We start from the raw sequence: 21734 nt of genomic DNA on the forward strand, positions 1-21734 counted from the left end.
CTGGGTAGGTGTAGCCAACTTGATGTCTCTCACATGAAGGGGCGCCTTGTCGGCCTCTACTCGCCCCTCCCTTCCCAGCCACACCTCGCCTCCCCACCTAGGCTCCTTAGGGCCTCAACAGGAAACAGCTGTTGGAGCTAAGTAGTCACCACAAGAGAGTTGGCAAAACAGCTCAGTTCAAATTGGATCTGACTGAAAAGGAGACTCAGCAGAAGCACCTCACTGAGGACTATGAGCATAGGCTTTCCAAGCAGAGGGAAGACCTGTGGGAGTACAAGGCCAGGTACCGGCGCCTGGAGGCTCAGCGGGCTGAGATGGTTAGCCAGTTCCACTGGAACAAGGCCCTCCAGCTCTTCGGCTCTTCGTCACCAGCTGTACTTCCCTCCAGCCTTCGCCTAAAGCCCCAGACCAGGAGGCTGAAGCAGACCCCAACTCGGAATTTCTCCCCGCCTCCAACTGACAAAAAAAGACCCTGAAGGGAAAGAGTCTCTGCAGCAACACAAATGTTCATTGCATGTATCCGGCTCCAGGGGCATAGTTTGAGGACCCCTGATTTAGTGCAATATTAAAAAAATTCTGCGGACCACCAAAATTTTCTAACAGACCACCAGCGCCCCACGGATTACCAGTTGGTGAACACTGTGCTAGAAAGAGGTTCCGTGGGGATGGGCTCCAAGAGGAGCCCAAAAGCTTGTAAGATTAAACCTCTGGCCAGGTGACCAACCCCAATTGGATCTGTGTGTGTCTGAACCTAGTAACTTAATTAGAATATAGGTCAGTCGCATGATTAAAATAGTTATTATTAAGCTATTATAGTTCATAACTATGTCATTATAAACCAGTTATTCCTGTACTGGAGCTAAATTCTGCTTTAAAGGATTGGAATTGCAAGCAAAATTAATTGGAAATAACTTGCCATTAAATCTAAAGCAAGGAAATGGAGTTAGCATTAGTGAGCATATAAAAGCTCAATTCTTTATGAACAAAAAATATATTTTTTAAAAAAGTATTAAAGAGTTAGGTGATCCTAATTGGTGATCCATATTGTATCTCTTCCCTTTAAATAGTAAAGAGGAGGAGCAGAGCATATACTGTTCTCCTTTTTATGTTTTAACGCCATATCTTTTAAAATAAACAGCTTGGTTCAGATCTAAAAATAATAATAATAATCCTGCACCTAAAATCGCGCTGCTTTACCCATCAACTTTCTGGGGATGTCAATCAATGAAAGAAAGGACCTACGATTGGCTTTTCAGTGGGCGGCGCTCTTGCGGAAGGAGAGGGCGGGAAGAGGGCGGCCTGTGCATTCCCATTACCGCGACTGGGCTGTCCACCCGGAAGGAGCGCCGATGGTTTGTGTCAGCCGCTCGCTTGTGTGGTTGGCAGGAGGTGGTGCGAGCCCCGCTTGGTGGCGAGGTAAGAAGGAGCGGAGCGCAGAGCCAGCAAACCTGGAGGGGGCGCGGGATAGCCGAGGAGGACCCAGGTGGCGCTTTTCTCCGCGGGAATGATTTGGGGAAGGGGCGCTTACGTAACCGTAGCATTGGCCTCGGCGCTGATTCTATTCTGGCTGCAATATGGAAAAGGTACGAAGCGTCTTTGGAGTGTTTATCTCACCTGCGTAACGCGTACCTTTTACGCGTCGGCTGCTGCAAGCAATGGATGCATAGCACGCCAAAAACATTGCCCGTTTCCAATTAATCACCTGGAATCATGTTGTACGAGGTTGTCTGGGACAGCTTGCATTCTCGAACTGTCTACATCTCCCCTCCTTTGCTTTATAGAGCACCCTTAAAAGAATGGGAGGCGGTCTGTGTATGTGAGGAAGAAACTTGCTTTGACACCGTGTTTACTCAGAAGTAAGCGCCATTGAGTTCAGTGATGATTACTCAGCTGTATGTAGACCGTGCGTGGAGTTTTACAGCGGAGCGCACCGATTCGGTGAGAAGTGGATCCATTTGGGCATTATTTAAAGGCAGAGTTAAAAAAAAAAAAAAGCAAATGTCCCCATTAAGGGATGAAGGCCACCCCACAATCTTTCCTCTGCAAAATCGCGGAGAAATTTTTACGGCAAAAAAAAAGTTCTTAGCCTTAGTTACACTTGAAATGAAAACTTGAAGCTACAAAGTAAAAACCGATCGATTTGTTTCGAGGTCATGAAAGGGCCACTCGGTAGCAATGGGATTAAATTTATCTTGGTTTTACGTTAGGCGTAGTTTGTTTTGTTTTTTTAGTACCTGTGCCCTGATTTGCTGAAATGAACATTGTGCCATATGTCATTTCGCCGACAGTGAATTGGCTTTTCAAATGCAGACCTACATTTTAGATGCTTGAGATGTTTTCTAGCGCCGCTTATCCCGAATAATTTATGCGCAAGTAGAATGGTGAGAGAAGCCAGATGGACCATTTCTCTAACTGCTTTCGGCGGAGGCGTGGCAAATTCGCCTGAGATCCATCGTTCGGGTTGCATAACCCTTGGAACCAAAATATGTATTGTTTGCCTTTGGTTGTAGTGCCTTCTGCGGTCTCAGCCGACGTGCTTTGCAAAACACAATTTAGGGTTTGGCGTATATGCATGACTTCAGTGGTGATTTGTTCACTGAACTAAGGCTTTAAGCAATTCTATCCAGTATTTTTTAAAGGAAACGGTATTTCTATGGTGTGTTGTTCTTTATAAGCGGTCCTGATGAAAAAAGCCCGCAAAAATAACACAATCATTTGGACTTTGGTTGAAAACCAGCTTTTATTCGGAAAACTACCGCGGATCTAAATGGCGTGTTTTCTTTTGGAGCGGATCGACCTTGTTTGGAGTACGTTAGTGAAGTATCTGTAACCCCCCCCCCCCTTTATTCTGTAGCCACACGTTGCACGCCCCCTTTATTTGCAGAAAGGCAGTCTGGTCGAGGGAGGCAGGGTTTAAGGACTCCTGCGGGATTCTTGGTGGATCTGGGTCCCAAATTCCATTTTCTTCCTTACCGCCGTAGGGTTTAGATCCGTCGGTCGGAACCGGACCCCGAGGGAGCCATCCTTGTTTTGGGGATGGAGGAGTGTTAGGGGGGCGAGGCCTCGCGCGAGGCGCATTGTCTTCGCCCGCTCCGTCTCCGCGGTTGAAGTTGTGACCCCCGAGACTCCGCCGCTTTGTGCGTGAACTTGGTGACTGACTGGTGTGCGCGCACGGAGGGGAGGGGGACCGAGTGCAATGCGCGGTGACGCCGGGCTGGCTTGGGCCCTCCTGAGCGGGGGAGGAGGAGGCCGGCTCAGAGCTTCTCTTCGGCGCCGACCTCATACCGCCACCGGGTCATCCCCCAAGCCGCCGGGCAAGTGAGGCGATGAACCGGCAATCGGCCCTCCAAGCGCCGCCACCGCCGCTGCTCCCGTGCTCCCGCAGCCCGAAGCGAGGGAGCGGCCACCGCATCGGCGGCTAAAAGGCCAGGCCTGCGCCAGCCGCCTCCAACCGAAGCCGCGACGGCGGGGTCCGGCAGCAGCCCGGCGGCGTGGGGAAAGTTTTGCTCGGGGCCGAGCGGGCGGGGGCGGGGGCGGCCGCGAAGGGATGAGGAGGGGGCCCGGCGCAACGCCGGGGTCTCTGCCGCCGCCGGCAAGCCGCGCAGAGGGTGGAGTGGCCGGGCGGCGCGGTGGGCGTTGATCCCCCCCTCTCGCTCGCGGTCCCCGCCGCCCCCTCCCACTCCCCCTCCCGTTTCTCTGCCGGCCGGCCGCGCTCCTCGCCTCCCTGCCCGGGCGGGCGCGGCCATTGCGGCCCCCGGCTGGGTGGGCAGGAGGATGATCACGAACACGCGGGGCTTCCTTTGGTCGGACCTGGAGACGCGGGCGCTGCTGGAGATCTGGGGGGAGGCGGACGTGCAGAGCGCGCTGGACGGCAACTTTCGCAACAGCCATGTGTACCGGGACGTGGCCTGCCGCTTGGCCGAGCTGGGCTTTGAACGCACCCCGGAGCAGTGCCGCATCCGCATCAAGGGCCTCAAGCGCCAGTACTACCAGGCCCGCGAAGGGCTCAAGAAGAACGGTCACGCCCGCAAGATCTGCAAATACTACGAAGAGATGGACCGCATTCTCAGCTGCAGGCAAGGCGGGCACGGCCTGGATGGGCACGGGGTGGCCGAGCGGCCTCTGACCCCCGCGGGGGTGATGGTGGTGGCGGCGACGGCGGCGGTCGGAGACGAAAGCCACCTCCAGCCCGCCATGGTGCTCGCCGCGCCCCCTTCCGCCAGACAGAGCGGCTTCCGCAACAGCCGCCAGGCGGACCCGGAGGAGCAGGACGACGAAGACGACGACGAAGACAAGGAGGAAGATGAGGATGGTGGCGAGCTGGAGTCTTCCCCGCCGGACAACTTCCAGGACGACTCGGGCGAGTGCTCTTCTTACGCCGACCACGCCATCAAAGTGGAATGCCCCCCCTTCGCCATCCCGATACCACCTGCCGAAAGTGAGTTACTACGCTTAAAAAAAGGAAGGGGAGGGGGAAGGATCTTTGACTTTGTATTCTTATGTCTCTTATATTTCCAGCTGGTAGTTGGTTGTGGGTGAGATGTTTCCCCTACCTTAGTTAAGGTCTTGCACCTCACTCTTGTGTTTGCTGACTGCAGACTGTGAGGCTGCAATCTTTTGCTGCTTGACCCGAAGCATGGGCATGTATGGATTGTGTGTGTGGGTTTACATACATACATATCTATATATTTATATATATAGTATATAGTTATATACAGTGGTGGGATTCAAGTAATTTAACAACTGGTTCTCTGCCCTAATGATTTCTTCCAACAGTTCACCAAACTGCTCGGAAAGTTAACAACCAGTTCTCCCAAAGTGATGCGAACTGGCTGAATCCCACCACTGGTTATTTATCGATGGGCATATATAGGTCATTATGGATTTCCATTGAGAGCAATGTTTCTCAAACTTTGCAACTTTAAGAGGGTGAAGTTAATGCTGGCTGGGAATTCGGACAGTTAAAACCCACAAATCTTAAAAGTTGCCAGGGATTACAGAAACCTCTGTTGTGCTCTGTGAGGTTGCCTTAAAAGTGAAATATGCCAAAGACTGTACTCCATAAACATATTTTCTCTGTTATATTCTGAGTCTCACCTTTGTCTATCAGAGACCTTAAGAAAAAGGCTCAGCACAACTCTTGTCACCTTTCTCTCAAGTCCTTGATTAAATTAGCATTTCAAAGCTGTCATTCCCAAATGAGTTGGATTTCTGCCCCCGCTTATCACATTGAGAGAGGTAGTAGATATGGTGTAATATGTTGAAGAAATCTAGAAGAAGATAAGGAGCCTTATCTAATCACACAACTTAGAACATGAATCATTCAGATAATCCCTTTTCTTTTCACTGAAAAGGTTTTAATTAACCTCCTACACAGAGGCTGGTTAACATTAGTAAATGTTAGTAAATTTCATTTTTATAATAACTGCACTTCATTTTAAAATGAATCCCTATTAACCATATAAGTGCTTCATTTAACTTAACCAGAAAGAATCCTTGCCCTGTATAAGCCAACTGCATATTAAAATGTTACCCAGCAATAGCAGGGAGTCAAAAAATGATGTAACACCTTGGAAATATCTGTCTTGAATTCTCTAAACAATACATTTCATATTCCTGAGGTCACTGTCACATTCATTATCCATGAAGAAATCTGACATGTCTTGGGATCCCAGTGAACCTTTGATCCATTTCTTTTATTGGAGGATGGAAAATCCCCAATATAAAAGCATATTCTTTATCCTCAGTTTTAATACCCATTTACCCCTCAGGTTAATTTTTGATAGTTCTTTTAGACAAATTCTGTGTAAAAGGAACAGTATTGTATATTTATTAATGCTCTTTTCTGCAAACATTTTTAGAAAATTATTCATACAAAGCAACAGTGGTGTTCTACTCGGTGTTTTTTATTTTACCTAATTCTGGCTTCATAAATTGACAGATTTAAGTCTGATAGTTCACACGTTTTTTTACACAGAAGTTATATCAAAGACAAAATGTATAGTTACATTCGTAATATATCTCTAAAAGCAGGAAATAAACTGGTGGTAATTATTTGCAGTGGAAGGGCTATTAGAGTTGTGTTGTAAATTTTAGGGACACTTTTTATTACTTCGATTCTTTATTAAAATTACCTTGCTTTTGTTTTTAGGTTTTAAACAAATTAATGCTCACACCAATGAAACACCATTATTATCTCAGGCTAAAAGATCAAAAAAGCGACATGCAAATTTAACACTGGACAAAATGATGGAAAAGTTTTTGCAACAAAGTATGGATACTGAAGAGAAGTTTTATAAATATGAAGAACAACGGCTTAAAATTGAAGACAAACGACGTGAAGCAGAGCATGCCAGGGAGCTTCAGATGTTGCAGATGTTGGGACAGATGTTAGCAGGAATCTCTTCCACAGTATCACAAAGATCCCAGTTTGTACCAAGTAATCCTTCGCAAAGATCAAATCACCGATCGTATGGAGAAAATTTTAACTATAATTCTATGACAACAACATTATCTCCACCCATAGGTATTTCATTCTCTTGCATTCATGATACATGGATCTACAGTACTAATTAAGTTTTGTGCACATAATTGTGCATCTTTCTAAAAATCAGAGAAATTATACTTGGTATAAGGTTTCTTTAAAAAATGAATCATGCTCAGAGAATAAAAATGTTTCTGTAGACACGGAGTTTATTCAAAGTTATGCTTTTCTGGAGCATTGCTTTGGAATACATCATTGTAATGTGCAGCTCACATAGTTCAGCATTTTTAAAGATGTAGAACAGTAAATTATAATTTTAGATGTTTAAAATGAAATTCTATATGCTGATAGTAAAATCCATATAGGTGCTTGTAAATTTCTGGAATTAAATATTTAAAATAATTTGACATATCTTTATTAGAATCAAAATTGACTATTTAAAAACTATAAGCATACTGTATAAGTCAGTGATGACGAACCATTTTGGCACTGAGTGCCCAAACTGGAATGTGCATGTGCGCCCCAGAGCCCTGGAAACTCAAAGGCCAGCTGGTATGTCGCACCAGCCAGCTGGTCTTCGGGTTTCCTGAGCTGCAGCACGCATGATCAGCTGGCCAGTGCGCCTGTGCATGCTGGAAACCAGAAGACCAGATGGCGACAGTGTGCATGCCCACAGAGAGGGCTCTGCGTGCCACCTCTGGCATTTGTGTGCCATAGGTTTGCCATCACGGGTATAAGTAATTGCAGAATACAGTGACCTATTAAAAAGTGACTTGTTTAAAACTTAAAAAATCATGGCTTATAGCAGACAGAACCCTTCCCAGTATTAGATGGGAGAAGAATGTTTCTTGTTCATAAATAGCAACACCTGGCAATAGCAACCAATAGGACATTTCTTTCACTTAACTTCCTCAGTTCTGCCTCCCCCAAATATCCTATTCATCATTTGAGGGCTTTGTGACTTCATTAAGCATTAAAATCTTTCAGATTAATTGTTTCATATAAACTATTAGCACTGATTGTCAGAATTTGCCTTGGCAAATTTGATGCTCTTCCAGCCATACATGGTTGTTAGTGCTGGAAGAATTGCACAGTTATTTAGGTAACTCTGAAAGCACTTCCTGGTTACTAAATTTACATGATAAAGCAGCTGTTACAATGCTCCAAAAGCTGCTTTCATGCACAATAAGTTTTGCATAGTTGCACGGTAATACAGTGAACAAAGTTTTAAGTAGGGGAATATGGAATTTGTAGCTTGCAGTGTCAGGAATTCCCCCCCCCCCCCTTCAAGCACATTCCCTGTGGGACCTTGCATATCACAGGGTTTGTTGGAGATTGAATGGAGGAAACGTGAAAAGGATGCTTGCAAATCCTATTGTATTTAGTTGTTACCCTTGGAAATTGTGCATGTTAGGATATGCTTAATATTTCCACCCATAGAGGTCTAGAAGATTTTTGGCAGTGCACAAGTTACTTACCATCTTATTCCAACCTGCTATGGAACAGAATTTGAAAACTGGTTTTAGAACAACTCTCATAGCTCACTGTGCCGATGTTCTTCAGGACTAGAGGTAACTGCAACTGAATCCAGCTCTGTGTATTTGATATAAATCAATTTTGAGCCTGCATTAATTGTGGAGCTTTTGTTGTTCTCTGATTTTGTTTGTTTGTTTGCAGATATTTCAGTACCTTGATATTAGGTAGCATCATCATTGTGAGTTAATATGGGCTTTATTCACTGTTTATATATAGTCAGTTGCCCTGCCAGTTTTGGTGGGGTGAAGAGGGAGAAAACCCCACACTTATTTGCACTGATGATGTTATCTAGCTGGGTCCTGAAATGTCTACATGGAAACAATCAAACTTATAGGACTCTACAGTTCAACCCTATATATATATTCTCTTTCCCTCCAATAAGGTTCAGTTTCATTCTGAACTTGTAGAATGCCTTATGATTTGTTAGTAAGCTTCATCGTACAAGTACAATGTAAAATACTAGTTTGGTGTAGTGATTAAGATAGTGGTCTGGAAACTAGGTTTCTAGTCTTGCCTTAGGCATAAAAGCCAGTTGGATGACTTTGGGCCAGTTGTTCTCTCAACCCAGCTCACTTCACAGATTCACCAATTCACATGTGAACCACACCATCATTACTTATTCAGTACAAGAAAAGTTAACATGATTTGTGAGCCTAACTATTGAATTAGCATTTATCTCTTAAGGAATGTTTTTAGTCAGTTGTATCATTTTCTCTTTGCAGTCTCATGCATAAGATAGAAGTCAATACATATTGTACATCTGGTTAGTCTGGGTTCTTCGGAGCGACAGTGTTATTTCAGGTAGTTGGCATGCAACAAGTAAAATTTGGCTTCATAAATTGATTTATGTAAAATCAGCTGCCTGGAGCTCCTTATAAGAGAATGTTTAGGTTACAGTTAAGACAACTCCATTTTTTTTCTCATTAGCATTTCCTCCCAATATACTGCATACTACATCTTGGAAATCATTAATAGACAAGTTGAAAAAAAACAAGCGGGAACTTGATTGTTCAACATGGAATACTTAGATCAATATGTTTAGAGTATGCAGTACATTTTGCACACCTCTGTTTCATAGTCAGTGAGATCTCTCAGGATAAAATATATGTCTTTTCTTAAGAGATTTGTTGTGCTTCCAAGTATGTGTGACCAGACCCAAGTAAAGAATTGGGAAACTGACGCCTAGATGTGGAAGACAAACAATTGATTTGCCAACTAGAAATGTTTTTGTATCTGTTAGAAGATTGGTGATTTTATTTGTTTTGGGGAGTGGGGAATAAGTGTGGTTTATTCAGGCTGATAAACAAAACATGCATTGTACATTGTTGTTTGTGAATCAGATTATGTGGAATTTGGTTTGTAAAAATATGTTTATAATACAAATACTTCAGCACGGCAATTTCTTTAGAAACAAATTCTGATATGTGAATACATACTTTTAACATACTAATCTTAAAAGTTTATATTTGTAATATTTATTTAGATGTCCTTATTTTTTTCAGTTATAGAGAGATCTTTTTCAGTTCACAAAACACATTCCATAAAGGAGATGGAAAATATATTTCAATTGGTGCGAAATGTTATTCCACCTTTAACTGCCAAAAAACACAAAGGCCAAGATGGAAGAATAGGAATTGTTGGAGGATGCCAAGAGTAAGTTAAATAAAAATGTACAAATTCTATCTCAGACATTAGTGTTTATCTTTGTTTTTTACTTGTATCATTTTAATATCAATCATTTTACCCTTCTTAGTTATTTGTGCCATTTCCACAGAAAATTAATTATTTTTCAATTTTACAGGTTTTTTTCTTGCATGGAAGTAGTCTTCAAATAAAACAACAAATATTGCTATTACACACCTGTGTGGCATAGCCATGATGTTAATGTTCAGTTAAGGTATCATAGCGAATTCATGCTTTATCATTTAGAGCAGGGGTAGTCAACCTTTTTATACCTACCATCCACTTTTGTATCTCAGTAGTAAAATTTTCTAACTGCCCACCGGTTCCACAGTAATGGTGATTTATAAAGTAGGGAAGTGACTTTACTTTATAAAATTTATAAAGCAGAGTTACCACCCACCATGAAAGCTGGAACGCCCACTAGTGGGCGGTAGGGACCAGGTTGACTACCACTGATTTAGAGGTATATCAAGGGCACCTTTCTTTTGTATGTCCCAAATATACAGTAGATATTACAGTCAAGCAATATGTTGCAAATGTAGTTTGAGTCTAACTAGAAAGGTTATTGCTTTAATTAAATGTTACACTTTAGTCTGTAGAAAATGACAGAAAGTTAAAAATACATTGGCCTGATCGCTTCCATATTTTTTCACTGTTGGAATATGACTCCATTTTTAATCACTAGAAAATTAGAGTGATAATTTTAATAATGGCCCTTTTTAGTCTGTGTAAGTGATGATTTTCACGAAGTTGATTAAAAGAAATATTGGAACACAAAATAGAGTGATAAATGTGTATCCTATCTATAATTAATACAATATTAGCCAATTAAATAAGTGAAAGCTTCATAAGAGTTCTGTTTGGATCTTTAAGAGTCATCATCTGACTGCAATTCTGAAATTTATTATGTAAATTAGTATCTCATAAAAAGCAATATTGTTAAGAAAATGCAGAAATGTTTTTGAGGTATGTATCATGATAGCACAAACAAAGGGAAAGTATTATGAAATATTAAAATTTACTAAAAATTTAGTTTAAAATTGTATGGTACATGAACTTTTATTAATTAGATTCTATCTTGTGTATATTCATTAAAAATATATAATAATCAGTAATTTAGGGTGTTCTTATCGCATTCTACATTTGATGTTCAAAAGTGAATATAAATAATTTATGTTAAAATGACTGCATATTGTACACTGTTAATAGGGTGAAAAGGCAGTGCAAGGTTAGATTTACTATAGTTGGCAAAAGTATTAGGTCAAGAAAATATCAGTAGAAATATATTGATTAAAGTGATGTGATGTTTCTACTTTCATATATCACATGAACACATTGTGGTACAAGTTCATCATCACATTTTAATGAAGTATATATTTCCTGGTGTGTTTTTTTTTTATATGCAGGTATACAGGAGCACCATATTTTGCTGCAATTTCTGCTCTCAAAGTGGTATGTTTCTTCTGACCATTTGCATGGAGTACAATTAAAGATAATGTTCTTTATTCCATAGAGTTAAACACATAGTTGAACTATTTAAAAAGCGTGCTGAACTCTGTTCCCAATAATAGACAAAAATGATAGTTTTGTATTGGTTAAATGTCTAATTTATTCAGCAAACAGATTTCAGTGTGTTGATAGTAACTATGTAGGTCATTAGGGACGCGGTATCTCAGTGGTTAAGACGTTGAGCTTGTCGATCAAAAAGGTTTGCAGTCTGAATTCTTAGTGCTGCATAACAGAGGTAGCTCCCGTTACTTGTCCCAGCTTCTGCCAACCTAGTAGTTCAAAAGCATGTAAAAATGCAGGTAGAAAAATAGGGACCACTTTGGTGGGAAGGCGTTCCACGCACCTTCAGCGTTTAGTTATGCCAGCCACAGAACCATGGAGACATCTTTGGACATTGCTGGCTCTTTGGCTATGAAACGGAGATGAGCACCACGCCCTAGAATCAGGAACCACTAGCACATACGTGCGAGGGGAACCTTTACCTTTTTATGTAGTTCATTGCATCTATAAATTTTAATATCCATTTGGATCATCAGATGTAGATGTTGGTTACATAGTGTGTACAATGCTATTGGAAATTTTAGAAATAGTAATGACTAAAGTTGCTCATTAATCATGAATGAAGCTTGAATTTCTTGCTGGATTGGAGGATTTGATTTATTCAAGATGAACTCGGTATTCTAACCTTTTGGGTTTCACATTTGATTACTTGGTGAAGTTCTGGCCCTGACTGGTTACTTCATAAATTTGGCAAGTGGTCCAGGAGCACTATGCCAAGAAGAAGAAGAAAGCTTTTGACATTTACATAAAACACCATGCACAGGAGAGGGATAAGTATTGGATTTAGTTATCAATTAAATCAGAAGAGTCATATAATTGGACCATAGTTGGACTATAATTGGATGCTTGATTCAGTTCAGTTTAGTTCATTTCGTGACCATTCAAAAATTACAATGGCACTGAAAAGAGTGACTTATGACTGGTTTTTTTCACAGTTACAACCATTGCAGCATTCCATTGTCCCCTGGTAAAAATTCAGACATTTGGCAACTGACTCATATTTATGATATTTGTGGTGTTCTGGACCACGTGGGCCACGTGATCAACTTTTTCAACCTTTTCACAAGCAAAACCAGATTTATTTAACAACTGCTGTAATTCAGTTAACAACTGTAGCGAGAATGGGGCAAAATTTACTTAACAACAAAAATTTGGGGCTCAGTTGTCGTCATAAGTCTAGGACCACCTGTATTTATAACAAGTTCGTTCAGGGGTGTATTTCATTTTCTATTGGCTGCATTGCAAACTTCCTAGAGAGAAACTGCCCTTCTATATTCACACCTAACTTCAATATATTCTTTTATTATTAATAAAGTAAAGGAGTTTTAGACATTGGCTTTTAAATATAGAAAGTATGTTTATTTCTAATCTGGAATAGAGGTTTTTAAAAAAATTAAAATTAGTGAGATTTACTTCTTTTATTTAAGATTGGGAAATAGAAAGGAAAGAGAAACTTGAGAATATTTAATTTCAGCATGAAACCAAGAGAGAAAAAAATGTAATTTTCAGAAATGTTAAATGTTATTAATGATTGCAAATATGTTTATTTTTTTAGGGGGCAGACCTATCACACGTATTTTGTACCAAAGATGCAGCAACTGTAATAAAATCTTACAGTCCAGAGCTTATAGTTCATCCAGTTCTGTAAGTATTCTGTCTTTCTTTGGATGTGAAAAAGTACGTACTTAGCCAGCTGCTATATAACTCAGGGTCTTAACTGAAAAAAGTTAATTCCAACTCATATTTTTTTAGTGACATGTTCATATCATACCAGACAATTGTCTTTTGCGTCTGTCTAAAGACCTTCAGGTTGGTGAGATGAAATCTTTGTGCCTAGAATTAATAGAGTAATATTCAAAATTATTTATGCAAGTGTTCTTTATGTGTCACATGCATGCCTTCATTTTTAACAACAGTAAGTTTTATCTTACTGAAATTAGGATCATTTCAGAAAATTATATTGAGATATATATTTTTCCCTTTCACACAGTTTCTTAAAGGCATGTAGACGTTTGATTGCTTCAGAAACTAGAGGTTGCTCTCTGAAGTCACTTAAAATAGTGTCCTCAAACTTGACAATTTAAAATGTATAGATCAGAGGTGGTATTAAGCAGGTTCTAACCAGTTCTGGAGAACTGGTAGCGGAAATTTTGAGTACTTCGGAGAAGTACTTCAGTAAATACCACCTCTGACTGGCCCTGCCCCCATCTATTCTCTGCTTCCCGAGTCCCAGCTGATCGGGAGGAAATGGAGATTTTTACGTGATGCCCATAAAGCCATGCCCACAAAACTGGTAGTAAAAACTTTTGAATCTCACCACTGGTATAGACCAACTCCCAGAATGGCCCAGTTAGCATTGGTTGGTTGGGGAATTATAGGACTTGGGCCACACATCTTAAAGTTTCTAAATTTGAGAAACTCTGTTAAACCCTGAAAAATGGTACCCAAAACAGGGTAACTCTCTTCTCCCACAAACGGTGATAACTCAATATAAAAACCCAGCACTACTTGTATTTTTGTTCAGGCTGAATTCAAGCTATAAATCACATACACCCCCACCCCTATTTGTTAAAGCAAAATATAATGCTTTAACAAATAGTGCTGTAAAAAAAGTTCAGCAATGCCTGAAAATTTCAAAAATTAAGCATAGCTAAATGCATGTGGGATTTAGCAAAGCGGTGGCTCAGTGGCTAAGACACTGAGCTTGTCGATCAGAAAGGTCAGCAGTTCGGCGGTTTGAATCCCTAGGGCTGCGTAATGGAGTGAGCTCCCATTATTTGTCCCAGCTTCTGCCAACCTAGCAGTTCGAAAGCATGCAAAAATGCAATTAGAAAAGTAGGGACGACTTTGGTGGGAAGGTAACAGCGTTCCATGCACCTTTGGTGTTTAGTCATGCCAGCCACATGACAACGGAGACGTCTTCGGACAGCGCTGGCTCTTCGGTTTGAGCACCACCCCCTAGAGTCAGTAACGACTAGCACATATATGCAAGAGGAACCTTTACCTTTTAAATGTATGTGGCTTACATTGTAAATATTAAATGAACTTGGAGGTTAATTGTACGGGATGGGTACAAACTAAGAAAGACAAATTGTCACTCAGATAACCAGATCCTCTGTTTTGAAGGACTTGATAGATAATAACCAGCACTTTAAATTGTGAAATGTACTGTGAAGGGTTCAGTTTTCATGCGAAAATCAATATTGTTAACTAGAATATAGTTCTTTACAAGTGTAATATTGGGAGCGGCTCTTATGAGATGCAGAATGTATTCCCCATCCCCACCTCTCTTATTCTATTGCAGTGCATCATGCTTCCTCCATAGGAATAAATTGATATCCCAATTGTTTTTCAAAAGTACTGGATGTTAACATTTTTAATCATATGAATGTGATAATCTGTATTCTCAGGGGAAAAAATTCTGTATATGCTACTAGTAGATGCATAGGAAGAAAAAAGGTATAGTGGTAAACTGGAAGACTGGTTTTTTAATTTGCACTGTTTGCTGTTACTTTTTAGTGACAGCCCTGATGCTGTGCGTGAGGTAGAAAACTGGTTACCACGACTTCACTCAGTTGTCATTGGACCAGGTTTGGGAAGAGATGATTTATTACTTGAACATGCCAAGGTAACTTGGATTTCTTAAGGTATTACTGGTACATTGTCTGGCTACTGTTATTATTATTTTTAAAAAGAGAGTGTCAGCTTTATTACTATTTATTTCTAACATTTTATGCTATTTCGGAAATGTAACCAAAGTTGCATAACTTGCAAGTTGTAAAAGCAGAATAATTGAAAAAGAAATTGTTAAAACAACCTGTATTTATTTGTGGCTTCTACAAGCATGCTGTTACACATGTTTGAAACCCAGGCATTGGCTAATTTCTGGGGAACAATTCATAGTTAATGGTTTCTATAAAATAAGCATGAAATTTATACTCTCTCTGCCTGTATACTCACGTGCATGCTATGGTGTTAAGTATCTATTTCGAATATATTTTTCTTGTTACACTAACATTAGTTGGGAAAGCATGAATGTTATGTTTGATTTAAAAGTTTTTAATTTCTTTTCACAAATAGGGCATTATAGAAAAATCCAAGGTCAAAGGAATTCCTATTGTAATTGATGCTGTAAGTATGATAATCATATTGATTTGGTTAAACAATTTTGTACCTGTCATTAAATGTTTCCTCTTATTGTCCCATGCAGGATGGTTTATGGCTCATTGCTCAACAGCCTTCTCTTATTCAGGGTTATCCTCGAGCTATTCTTACTCCAAATGCTATGGAATTTAGCAGACTCTATGAGGCAATGGTGAGTCCATACAGTTCTTAATTATAGTTCCATGAGGGAAGGTACCCCAAGTCCAAATTACATTTAATATTACTAATGTAGAACTTCAATAATTAATTCAATATGTGTGATTTTAGCCCAATTTAGGCTTTTAAAACCTAGATTACTAGGCTGTCAACCAGGTGAGGGATCAAGAGTTCACCACACTGAACACCCAAAGAATAATGCAATTATCAATACATCAGTACATTATCAGTACAATAATGCAATTATCAGCAATTATCAGTGCATACAATATATACAGGGTTCCACCACAAAACCGCGGAGGACAAAATCGCGCTCGACGAAAGCGCGCATTTGACGTCATCACAGCGCGACGAAAACATTGCGCTGTGATCGAAAAATGTAAAAATAAAGCGGAAACCTTACCCTAACCCCCCCAAACCTAACCCTAACCCTTAACCTAACCCTAAATCTAACCCTAAACGTAACCCTTAACCTAACGCTAACCCTTAACCTAACGCTAAACGTAACCCTAACGCTCTAAACCTAACCCTAACCCTTAACCTAAACCTAACCCTTACCTTTATGTGAATCGGCTTGCTTTAATTTTAATTTTATTTCAATTTTTAATTTTTTTCGTCGCGCTGTGATGACGTCAAATGCACGCTTTCGTCGAGTGCGATTTTGTCCTCCGCGGTTTTGACGGGTCACGTATATACAGTGCTTTATTTAATAAACACATATGTAGTGAACATTGAAAAGGCAGCTTTTGACAAAGTCCATATATATTATATTTGTAGTTATTTGTCTACCTATAGATATCTACAGTCCCTATAGATACACAAGTAGTCCTCATTTAATGGCCATAATTGGGATGGGCAGATCTCTTGTTAAGCAAAGCTGACGCTAAGTGGGAAATCGTGTGTCCATACCTGTGCTTTCCTTTTTCACATTCCTTTTCCCATTTCCCTGCCCTTTGGGACATTCATCTGGACATTGGATAATCAACAAGAAGGGAATTAATGTTTGTATTTAAATTTATTGAAAAAGAAGGGATTAAGAGAGTAGGCAGACACACAGTTGAGAATACACATTGAAAGGAATGCAGTGGTGCAAGCAGCCCTGAGCACAGTTTGCAAACAGCCTATATATGTCTTATTGTGTGCCGCCTTATCCTCTTGTAATCCTTTCCTCTCCAATCTCTGTGTTATGAAAAAAATGAAAACGAGGTCAAGCACAGGGCAATGTGTGCTGACTATAGTGGTGATCACAGTCTGAGGGATACTGTTCAGTCATAAATGTGGTCATTAGCTGTAAAATTATTTGTTCAGCAGCATTTTAACTGAACAGTAACTGAATGAGGCAGTCAGTAAGTGAGAACTAACTGTAGAGGCAATAGATCACAAACCTAACTGGCTAGGTTAAGTTTGAGTTTGAGAAGAATTGAGACAAGATTCCTCCATGCACCCAATGCATTATGTGCAATAGGATAAAAAAAACCTAAGTTACTATCCATCTTCAAGTAGTTTGGTCAATCTTCTAGCACAGGGCTGTCACCGTGACCCGTCAAAACCGCGGTAGACAAAACCGCGCTTGACGAAAGCGCGTACTTGACGTCATCAGCAGCGCGACGAAAAAAATTAAAAATAAATTAAATTGAAATTAAAATAAAATTAAAGCAAGCCGATTCACATAAAGGTAAGGGTTAGGGTTAGGGTTACGTTAAGCGTTACGGTTAGGTTTAGTGTTAGGTTAAGGGTTAGCGTTAGGTTTAGGGTTAGGTTTGGGGGGGTTAGGGTAAGGTTTTCGCTTTAATTTTAAATTTACCGCTCACAGCGCGATGTTTTCGTCGCGCTGTGATGACGTCACGTACGCGCTTTCGTCGAGCGCGCTTTTGTCTACCGCGGTTTTGTGGTGGAACCGGCTGTCACTTGTTCCAGATGTGTCATGCACTGGCCACACCCAAGCCCAATTCAGTGATGGGGAAAAAAGTCACAATACATCATGTGACGCCACCATGACGATTTGAGTTTGACACCCCTGTTCTAGCACTTCTTCATACTTTCCTACATGATAATTAGCATTATCTCATCAAGGTCAAATGCAACTGTCTCTTGTTTGAGAATGACTTTTATGTTTTAAAATCATTGCTTGTATCTTAGAAATGCTACCGTGTTTTCCAGAAAATAAGACGGGGTCTTATTTTCTTTTGACCCCCAAAATAAACGCTTGGCCTTATTTTCAGGGAGGTCTTATTATTTTTGAGGTGCAGGAGGCCCCTTAATCTCGCCCACAGTTCAGCTGATCCAGAGAGGACCGGAAGTTCTGTCTCTGTTTCTGGGACTGCTGCTCTTTTTGTGGCCGCCGCTAAGAGAAGGGATGTGGTAGCTAAGGTTTGTGGGAGTGGCCTCCACGAGGCCGTTCCATAATAATGGCAGATTCATAAGGGGTGCATGGGGCATGTTTCCCCCCTTCCTCCCCAGGAAATGGGGACCGGCTGCACATGCGTTTAAATATTTTAGGGGAGGGCTTATTTTCAGTGCATGCGCTCAAAAGCCTGATAGGGCTTATTATCCGGGGAGATTCTACTTTCATTTCTTAAGATTACATAGTGATATAGTCTTTATTGTCATTGTACAAAATAAATGCAACGAAATTGGTTTCAGCCTCACTGGTGCAAATTTATAGCAGAAACGAAAAAAGAAAGAAAAAGAAAAAAACTAGTCATACTTTTCTGCGTGTGCATGGATTGTGGTTGTATTTAAAAGTCTGACAGCCCAAGGATAGAAACTATTTCTAGACCTATTTGTTGTGCTGGCTATACTTTGATGTCTTCTGCCCAATGGTAGAAGTGCAAGGAGACACTGACCAGGGTGTGAATCATCTCTGAGTATCTTCCTTACTCTGCTAAAGCAGCGAGACCTGGCAATGTCATCCAGTGATGTTAGAGGGCAACCAGTGGTTTCTTGTGCTGAATTGATCACTCTCTGTAGTGCCTTTCTGTCCGCGGCTATTAAACTAGCATATCATACTGCAATATGTGAGGACACTTTCTATGGTAGACAGATAGAAAGAGGTTATCAGCCGTTGTTCCATAAGTTAAAATCTTCCAAAACAAATCCTTCCAAGGTCTGGGACTTGATTTGAGTGGATTTTTTGTACCCCTTCTTTTATATATCTCCATTTACTTTTGCACAAATAAGTGCAGATTGCTTGTAAACAAATCAAGTGAGACATGGTAAGACTTGTTACAAATATGGCAATATCTGCTGTATGGCTGATGGAGACTAGTTGAGCAGGTAGCTAACATTTCATAACATAAAAGTTTTTAAATGATATGAATGAAAGTTAACCCTTTTCCTCATTACTTGCTACACTTAATTCTGTATGATTTCCCCCTTTGCTCTTCTCTAGCTTAGAGATCCTGTAGACAACAATGATTATCATGGCTGTTTGTTAAGGCTCAGCCAAGCCTTGGGGAATTTGACAATTGTTCAGAAAGGCGAACGAGACCTCATTTCAGATGGAGAAAAAGGTATACGAAAGAAACACAGAGCAAATATTTTATAAATGTAAACATTTTTCCACTATATGGATAGATGCTATGGGAAAATAAAACCAAATGCAGGTGCATGCATCTAATATATCAAAATTAAAGGAAGTACTAGCAGGTTATTTTGCTAGTCATTGGTCAAAAGTTGACTATTGTATTACATCAAAAATGTCACTATTCCAACATTAGCACCATATTTTTATGATCTTAGCATATAGACTGATTAGCCATCAGAGCTGTTTGAAAATGTATAGTGAAAATATTAAATAAAAATTGTTGCTAAAGATGTTCTTATCTTAAACCTTTGAAGTTAATGCAATAATGCAAAAATAAAAATATAGCTGTTTAAATATTAATCTTATAAAATACCATAGTTTTCTGTTAACAAATTAGTTACATTCAGTTCTGGTCATACTTTAAAAAATGAACTTTGTAAGTAAAGATATAATGCCTGCTCCATTTCAAATCTACATTTTTTTCAATTCTCCTACAGCTCTGTTCAATAAGGATCGAGTATTTTCAGTTCCTTTCATTTTTTGTGTTACAGTGCTTGTATGTAGCCATGAAGGAAGCAGCAGGAGGTGTGGGGGTCAAGGAGACATCCTCTCTGGGTCCCTAGGAGTCCTAGCACACTGGGCCTTTCTTGCGGGACCAGAAAAAACAAATGGGTAAGCCATGTTCATGCATTCTGATCAGCTTCTTTTGAAGGTACCTTTATAGCAGAGGTGGTATTCAGCCGGTTTGGACCGGCTCACCTGAACCAGTAGTGGAAATTGCGGGTGGGCCTACCCACCCACCCCGGCTCTATGCCATCCTAGTTAAGCACATTTTCAAGTCATGCACATGTATGCAAGCCGCGCGCGATCAAAGCACATGTGTGAAAGGCCAAGCGCATGCACTCACATTTGCGAACCGGAAAGGAAGTGAATACCACCCCTGCTTTATAGAACAATTCAGCACATGTCCAAATTACACCATCCAGAGCCGCTCTGTGAAGAAAATAGGAGGTTTCTAAATTTGATATATAAACAAATGAATAAATTTCTATTAGTGGCTGATAGACCCAGCATCATGGCTAATATTGAAATGTTTGGTGCAACTGTTTGCAAACTTCATCAGGCATGAACTGAAAATACAACTGTTAAATACATTAATTTTATACTTGCTTTTTTCTTATGTTACTGTTTCGATTTTAGTCCTTTTCCCTTTGAGAAATTCTCACCTGGTTCTGGATGTTTTTTTTATTGTTACTTGCATTTTAGCCCACAATTGGACATACATGTCTGGGATATTTATTTATTTATTTATTTGACTTATATACCGCTTCATAGGGCTTTCAGCCCTCTCTAAGCGGTTTACAAATTTTTTAGCAAATTGAGTCAGCAACTTGCCCCCACAGTCTGGGTCCTCATTTCCCCCACCTTGGAAGGATGGAAGGCTGAGTTGACCCTGAGCCGGTGAGATTAGAACCGCTGAACTGCAGATCACAGTCAGTTGAAGTGGTCTGCAGTACTGCACCCTAACCACTGCGCCATCTATTTAGCATATTTTAACTCTGATCTGGTGGGCAAATGAGATCCATCATTCTTATTCTTTTCAATGTTCTTACTGTCCTGTTTGCACTGGCCTAAGAGCAAAGATTAAAAGATTAGTAAAGATTTGTTGGTGGGTTTGTGCTCGGGGGTGGGGCATAGTGATGCTCATTTCAGATTTAATTGTGATTCTTGTTTCTGTTTTAGTCAAAATCCCTTTCTAGTGGCTGCATTTGGAGCATGTTCACTTACAAGGCAGTGCAACAACCAAGCATTTCAGAAATTTGGACGGTCCATGACAGCCTCTGACATGGTTTTAGAAATTGGAACAGCCTTTAATAAACTCTTTGAAACCTAAGACCAAAGCAGCAGAAGAGGAAGAAGAAGAACAGGTCTTGCAGCCACGAAAGTTACAGTAGGATGTCCTTGTACAATGCACCCTTTTTCAAGTGCTGTTAGCAGTAATGGTATACTAGGTAGTTTTTATTTTTTAAAATAAAAAGTGTAGGCATTTTTAAAGGGTTTGGAATATTTTTTTTCTTTGCCTTTTTTGGGATGAATAAGCTGTAGTTGCAGATGTTATAATAAAACAAAACTGAAAATATTTCCTCTGTTCTATCTTACAGGTTGGTTTTTGAGCAATAATTACTAGTAGCAAAAAATATTCACTTGACAGGCAACATAAAGATCAGCCAACTGTGGATTCATAAGCCCCATATATATATGTAATTTGAATTCAGCAGGGCTTATTTTCTAGTAAGTACTTAAAGGTCTGTGAAGATTCCCAGTCATCCAGGCATGGTTGTCTCAAAGGTGCTTTTTCAAAAGGCAGACTGGGCTATGTTTGTTCCTTGAGGAAGATGAGTTTCACTTCTCACCCAAGAAGCTTCATCAATGCTGACAGGATGATGGTTTGGAGGAGGGGGGATGGAAGGATCATATTTCTTTGCCCTCATCTGGTCTTTCACACCCTCTCTGAGACTCTGTGGCTCTCAAAGAGAGTGCTAACGACTGGATGACTGAAAATAAATATGATCCTTCCACTCCTATCCCCACCCCCATCATCCAGTTAGAACTGAT

General features: G+C 40.4%; 1 protein-coding gene across 3 annotated transcripts; it reads left to right on the forward strand.

The window, feature by feature from the left end:
* The first annotated feature begins 1348 nt into the window (after nt 1-1348).
* Nucleotides 1349-21258, forward strand: NAXD (NAD(P)HX dehydratase). 3 transcript variants are annotated; one of them, XM_014073718.2, is made up of 11 exons: nt 1349-1416; nt 6152-6526; nt 9523-9673; nt 11110-11155; nt 12828-12916; nt 14792-14900; nt 15353-15403; nt 15483-15587; nt 18984-19104; nt 19670-19790; nt 20862-21258. In XM_014073718.2, the coding sequence occupies exons 1-11, from the start codon at nt 1350-1352 to the stop codon at nt 21010-21012; spliced, it is 1386 nt and encodes a 461-aa protein (XP_013929193.1). In that variant the 5' UTR covers nt 1349; the 3' UTR covers nt 21013-21258. The 3 variants fall into 3 exon arrangements, with proteins under 3 accessions (XP_013929193.1, XP_013929192.1, XP_013929191.1); XM_014073717.2 differs by lacking the exon at nt 1349-1416 and adding an exon at nt 1423-1583; XM_014073716.2 differs by lacking the exon at nt 1349-1416 and adding an exon at nt 2861-4438.
* Nucleotides 21259-21734: the final 476 nt, after the last annotated feature.

Source organism: Thamnophis sirtalis, unplaced genomic scaffold (assembly GCF_051295495.1).
Source record: "Thamnophis sirtalis isolate CommonGarterSnake01/CBP01778 unplaced genomic scaffold, rThaSir2_p1.2 scaffold_12, whole genome shotgun sequence".
Classification (NCBI taxonomy): domain Eukaryota; kingdom Metazoa; phylum Chordata; class Lepidosauria; order Squamata; family Natricidae; genus Thamnophis; species Thamnophis sirtalis.

What these genes read in the sequence shown, in the direction of transcription:
- NAXD (XM_014073716.2), top strand. Translation starts at nt 3,775, where the DNA reads ATGATCACGAACACGCGGGGCTTCCTTTGGTCGGACCTGGAGACGCGG. An exon ending in CCCGATACCACCTGCCGAAA is followed by an intron (nt 4,439 to 6,151) that starts GTGAGTTACTAC and finishes TTTTGTTTTTAG; the next exon opens with GTTTTAAACAAATTAATGCT. An exon ending in TATTACTTGAACATGCCAAG is followed by an intron (nt 14,901 to 15,352) that starts GTAACTTGGATT and finishes TTTCACAAATAG; the next exon opens with GGCATTATAGAAAAATCCAA.